General features: G+C 37.8%; 1 protein-coding gene across 4 annotated transcripts; it reads left to right on the top strand.

Moving 5' to 3' along the window:
* Positions 1 to 1,103: 1,103 nt before the first annotated feature.
* Nopp140 (nucleolar and coiled-body phosphoprotein 1) lies at positions 1,104 to 5,963 on the top strand. 4 transcript variants are annotated; one of them, XM_018511168.1, is made up of 5 exons: positions 1,104 to 1,304; positions 1,534 to 2,770; positions 2,912 to 3,372; positions 4,539 to 5,026; positions 5,122 to 5,203. In XM_018511168.1, the coding sequence occupies exons 1-4, from the start codon at positions 1,203 to 1,205 to the stop codon at positions 5,004 to 5,006; spliced, it is 2,268 nt and encodes a 755-aa protein (XP_018366670.1). In that variant the 5' UTR covers positions 1,104 to 1,202; the 3' UTR covers positions 5,007 to 5,026; positions 5,122 to 5,203. The 4 variants fall into 4 exon arrangements, with proteins under 4 accessions (XP_018366670.1, XP_018366669.1, XP_018366671.1 ...); XM_018511167.1 differs by having other exon boundaries at positions 1,534 to 3,372; positions 4,539 to 4,619; positions 4,683 to 5,026; XM_018511169.1 differs by lacking the exon at positions 4,539 to 5,026 and adding an exon at positions 4,237 to 4,323 and having other exon boundaries at positions 1,534 to 3,372; positions 5,122 to 5,963.
* Positions 5,964 to 6,205: the final 242 nt, after the last annotated feature.

The following is a 6,205-nucleotide window of genomic DNA, read 5'->3' as shown; positions in this document are numbered from 1 at the left end:
GATTGGTCAATTTCTTACTCTTACTTCTTACTCCGTGTATTGTAGACGACGCCTTAGCCCGGATCCTCATACAGACACTGGCGCTTTGACACAGAACACTGATTGGTGAAAAGTCGGTTGTGGGGGTAAAATTTACCCCCATCAGCCGTTTTTCACCAATCAGCGTTCGGTGTTAAAACGCTGTTGTTCGTATGAGGATCCGGGCTTAGTGTATTAAAACCATAGACTTATAAGATAGACGGAGCGTTCATACGAGAGGAGCTGAAGACAACATTGAACGACAGCTCTATTCCAGACATAGTTGTTTCCCTCTTGCACAGTGAGCGGTGGGGGACCAATTAACTTGAGCTAGAGTCCTAGATTTATCAGAGAGGCGCAACCGTCTTAAGTCAGTATGACAAAGGTGCTAAGGAGAGTACTAAACATGGCCGACATGCTATGAACTGCCTTTAAACTATGTCAAACGAGATAAGACGTGTAGGATAATGTGAGGTAGAATGTATAGAATAAAATGAAATAGAAATATGTCACTAGTACTATAAATGGCTGCCAAGGATGCGTTCCACTTAACTCCCGCGACGCTCGTGGAATCATTTTATTCTTGTTGTTTATCAAATATTAAACAAGGACAAACGATGCTTGCGAGCGTTGCGAGCGTTAAGTGGAACGCAGCCCAAGTCACGCAATTGGTTAGATTACAACAGCGAATCAGAATGCATAACACCGGTTACGCCTCTCTGATAAATTAGGGCCGCGGTCCGATACACGCTCACAACGCTTAAAAATCATTTCATCCTTGTTGTTTGTCAAATGTTAAACGAAGACAAACAATGCTCATGAGCGTTGTCAGCATGATTCGGACCACGACCTAGGACTCTATGTGAATCCAGCATATGTCTTTAGGTGCGTTCCATATCGCGCATGATGTGCATGATGCATCCATTGTCCTTGTTTAACATTTGGTGAGCAACAAGGATAAACGATGCATTATGCGCACACGCGAGAAACGGAACGCACCCTTTGTATGCGAATCCTGGCTGAAACAGCAGCGCCGCGGACGGCGTGGACGTCATAAGTAAAGTAAGTAGCCATTGCTGGCCATTGCAAGCAACGAAGCCGGCGAGAGAGGAAGCTCAGGAAGCGACGTTCGTCGCGAATTTATTGGTCTCCTTTATTTGCGATTGGCATACGTACCTGGCACCATGAGTAACGCTGAGGAATCGTTAGTAGCTGGTCTCGTGTATAACTATTTGTTAAAGAAAGATGCATCGTTGGCGACGGTTTTTCAGAAGAAGACGAAAGCGGTAAGTCGCAAGAATGGCCGACGCCACGCGCCATGCGGCACCAAAGTACCGCCTGACGCCATACTCGTTAACACCACGTGGGTGCAACGCGGTTTGAACGCTCCCAACGTGTTCTTTCTCGATTATTCCATATCTGCATGTTGTCGTAATTTTTATTGTAGCGCCCTAAAATTACCAAATATTGCACGTAATAGGCAATAATTGCTTTATCGATGCTTGTATATTTCAGCCTCTCCTGCGAAAAGAATTTCCAACATTATTGGAAGTAATTAAGTATTTCCAAAAGAACTCTCCCAAGAAGATCCCATTAATCACAGAAGTAACCAAGGAAAGCAGTTCGGATTCGAGCTCGGAAAGTGAAGAGGAAACAGAAAAAAATGCACAAGTTAATGGCAAAGCAGTAGAAACAGTGGCTCTTAAAAAAATGGCAGAATCTTCTGAGGAAGACGATTCTAGTAAAGCTGAAACAATAATAGAAGCGATTGCAAAGGGTAAACTGCGGTTCGATGAATGCAATAAGGAACGTGAAAATGATAAAAACCTTCGATTGAAAGCAGCAAAGGCAATGCTTAAAGCAGCAAAGGCCAAGACATCTGATTCATCTGATTCAACTTCCAGCGATTCATCTTCAGCGAGTCCTGACGTTGAAGTGGCAAATTCAAAAACTACCAAACAGTCAGCAATGAAGACATCCACACCCATAACGAATGTAGCTTCAAAAACACAATTACAAAAACAGAATAAATCAGCAACACTGGTTACAAACAAGAGCAAAGGTCGTGATGTGGATGCATTGAATGAGAATGTACAGAAAAAACCAGTCCTCAGTAAATCTACAGTGCCAGCAAAACATACTGCCATGGAAGAATCTTCTAGTGACGACGATAGCAGCGACGAACAGCAGTCCGTTGAGAAATCAACTTCGTCAGTAACTGCTATGCAAAAAGATTCTTCTTCGAGCGAAGAAGAGAGCAGCGAAGAGGAACTTAAGGCAGTCGCAACAAAAGCTGCTGTAACTGTAAAGACACAAAATCAAAATAAACCAACGCCAGCAAAAGCAGTTAAAAAATCAGAGTCGTCATCGAGTGAAGAAAGTAGTGACGAAGAAGAAACGCCCCAAAAAATAGCTCCCATTAAACCAGCTGCACCAGTAAAATTAATTACCAAGAAAGAATCTTCAAGCGAAGATAGCGATGATAGCGATGATAGCGAAGAAGAGCAGCCTGTTAAGAAACCAACTCCAGTAGCCACCACTAAGAAAACAACTCCGGCAGTTGCTGCTAAAAAACCAACTCCGACAGTCACTGCTAAGAAAACAACATCTTCCTCGAGCGAAGAAAGTAGCGAAGATGAAAAACCTCCTATTAAAAAACCAGCTCTCGCTAATCAAAGTACTGCTAATAAAATTAGTTCTGTAAAGAAAGATTCGTCAAGCGAGGATTCAGAAGATGAATCCGATGAAGAAGAAAAACCAGCAACAATGATAGTAACGAAAGCAGCACTTGATAAAACGCCGGTTATCACTAATCGAAATACTAACAAAATTAGTTCTGTAAAGAAAAAAGATTCGTCGAGCGATGATTCAGACGATGAATCTGATGAAGAAAAGAAACCAGTGACAGTGGCACCTAGTAAAACGCCAACTCTCACTAATCAAAATACTACTAGTAAAATTAGTTCTGTAAAGAAAAAAGATTCATCAAGCGAGGAGTCAGAGGATGAATCTGATGAAGAAGAGAAATCAACGACAATAGCAGTATCGAAAGTGGCGATTAGTAAAACACAGAAGAAGGAGGAATCTTCTAGCGAAGATTCAGATGATTCGGAAGATGAGGCACCGACAACAGCATCGGCCAAGATAATCGCCAAAAAAGAATCCTCGAGCGAATCTGATTCAGCCTCCAATAACTCCAATAAAGAGAAGATGAAAATTCATACACCAGCTGCGATCAACAAGGGACAAAAAAGGAAACACACTGATAATGATGAAGAAAAAACACCAGCAAAAACTGCAAGAAATAGCTATGGCAACTTTGTGAAAGCTAATAGTAGCTTTAATGGAAATAAGGTATGTACCCCCACACATACACACATGTATGTATATATACCCGTGCATATATATATATATATATATATATATATATTATATAATTTGTATGTAATAAGAGGTTTGTTCATGTCGCATGCTCTAACATGCTCCTGCCATAGTTCCTACTCGCTCTAATGAGTGCATTGAAGTGAGTAGGTGCTATGATAGGAGCATGTTGAAGCATGCGGTGTGAACAAACCTAAGGTCTTTATATAAAATACGATCTAAGATACAGTCTAACTTTTTTAATGGAAAATTGGCTAAATTAAATGGAAAATGATGGATATACTCTCGCAAAAGTCATTCATTAAAAAGTTTGAGAATTGCACATCTAATTCAATTGTCCATTCAATAAACGTTTTCTTGTTCATTTTTTGAATGCAATCATTATTGCTATGTTTAAGTAACAATTAAAGTAAATATATCAGTTCATGGACATGACTTGGTTATTGAACGAAATGACAAAAATTAAAAATATTAAGCTTTCAATAATATGTACATTTCTAAATAAATTCGTTATTAAATTTTTATAAGTAACGAATTTATTAGGGTTGTACATATTAAAAGCTGGATATTTAAAATTTTTATTGTTTTGTCCAATAATTGGATCATGTCTCCTAATGTCTGGTTTTTCATTTCCTGGTTAACTTGTCATTAGGCCTAACCTGATGTTTTATCTAATGGATTTAATTTGTGTAATTATAGGTGAAAGCCTATTTGAGTGAAACATCAAGTTAACCTAATAATAAAACATTGGGCCTAACTGGTATATTTACCTTAATTTTACGTTCCTGAGAAATGATGTAAATAGTTTTTTTTTTATCACCTATGATTTTTATTTAGCGGCAGAAAAATCGTACATATCAGCGTGTGAAAAGTGAAGACATCGTATTGGATCCTAAGTTGGCTAATAATTCGTTTGAAGCAAAGGTAAATGCTTGGAAACCGTTCAAGAGGCATAGGTCGCTCGCCCTTTTTACAAAAGCTCGAGACCCTGCTTGAGACCATGTTTCCGTGCATTCACCAAATTTATCCAAATTTAAAAATCTAAAACGAATAAAAGCAAGAAAAAAAGAAAGACGTGAATTGCTTTGTAATAACATGCTTCCGATATGGGCGACTGACCTATTCCTCTTTTGTTTTAGGATGAAGATGATGATAACAGTTTTAAAAAACAAAACTCCGAACGAGGTGGATTTAAGGGTGGATTTAGAGGCGGTAGGGGTGGTTTCAGAGGAGGACGTGACGAGGGTGGTTTCCGAGGAGGACGTGACGAGGGTGGTCGTGGCGGTTTTAGAGGTGGACGTGGCGGCGATCGGGGTGGGCGTTGGAGCAACAGTGGTGATAACGCTGGATATAGGAACAACGATAATGATAGGGGTGGTCGCGGAGGTCGTGGTTTTAGAGGTGGTCGTGGTGGTGGTAGAGGTGGCGGTAGAGGTGGTTTCGATGGCAGAAGATCTTGGGGAAACAGGGATAATGACGGACCCAGAAAATCATGGGGAAACAATGAGAATAATGATAGAGGAGGTTTTAGGGGTGGTTTCGATAAAAGAAAATCTTTCGATATCGCAGGCCCACCTCAAAATAAAAAAATCACGTTTGATGATTAATAATAAAGATGTATATAAAGGTGAGGGAAAAATCGGGATTTTACTACAAAGATATAATCTTTTAATCTTTAAGAAAAATGTAAAGATGTTTAACATTGATTTTTTTTCTCTACAGAAAGGTGCAAGAGGATCGTGGGGGGAACGCGCTAATGAAGTATTGAAGTTTACAAAGGGCAAGAAATTTCGACATGAGAAGCAAAAAAAAAAGCGCGGTTCTTATCGCGGTGGACACATAGATACACGTGTTAATTCCATTAAATTCGAGGATTAAACACTTACACTCCATGATTCTTTTTATTTTCTCCATATTTAAATCAGTAAAATAATTAATTAAGTTTAATACTGACTTATACTGTAAACATGTATGCTAAAATATATAAAACAGTTGTCTAAGATTTTAAAGAAGACAAGAGGTTATAACGAATTCGGTTGATATATTTCACTGATTTATACAGTCGCACGTAAATTGAAACTGCCATTGAATGTACCAAAATCGTATAGCTAGAATTATATAATGAAACTTGGAAGTTGGTAAAGTAATATAACACACAATTAATTAGTGTATTTGGCAAAATATGTGTAATGCACTAACAAGAGAATGTGCTACATTGCAAAAGTAATTTAAAAAAAATAACTAAATAGTGATCAAATCTTGAAATCCTATGGATTCTGTACCCGACAAGGATCAAAACATGTTAGGCTATTTTAACTTAAATACAAAATATCTCGAGAACAATGCATTTTTGAAAAAAAATGTTTCAAATAAAAGTTGTAGAGTTTGAAAAGGACCATCAGATGAGCTACCAATATTTTGAGTCCAGAGTCTTATTGGGCTCAACTACATTATTCTCGAGATATTTTGTCTCCAAACATGTTCTGGCTCAAGTCAAGTACAGAATCCATGGGATCCCAATATTTCATCTAGAATACCCATTTCAAATGTGATCTTTCGGTTAACTATTACATATTACTATAATTATGATTATTACTCCTATAATATTAGTAATAATAATTATAGTTCTAACAACAAATATATATAGTTACCAATCTATTAAACGACTATAATTATAATTATTATAATCATAAAAATTATTCTTAATCATTTGAATCGTTTTCATAGTAATTTCGACTATTTTTATATAGTTATGTTTATATCAATTTTGCAATGTAGTTAGACATTTTATGTTACATTATAATTC

This window comes from Trachymyrmex cornetzi, unplaced genomic scaffold, assembly GCF_001594075.2.
Source record: "Trachymyrmex cornetzi isolate Tcor2-1 unplaced genomic scaffold, Tcor1.1 scaffold361, whole genome shotgun sequence".
In the NCBI taxonomy this organism is placed as follows: domain Eukaryota; kingdom Metazoa; phylum Arthropoda; class Insecta; order Hymenoptera; family Formicidae; genus Trachymyrmex; species Trachymyrmex cornetzi.
This window is presented reverse-complemented; position numbering and strand designations above follow the sequence as displayed.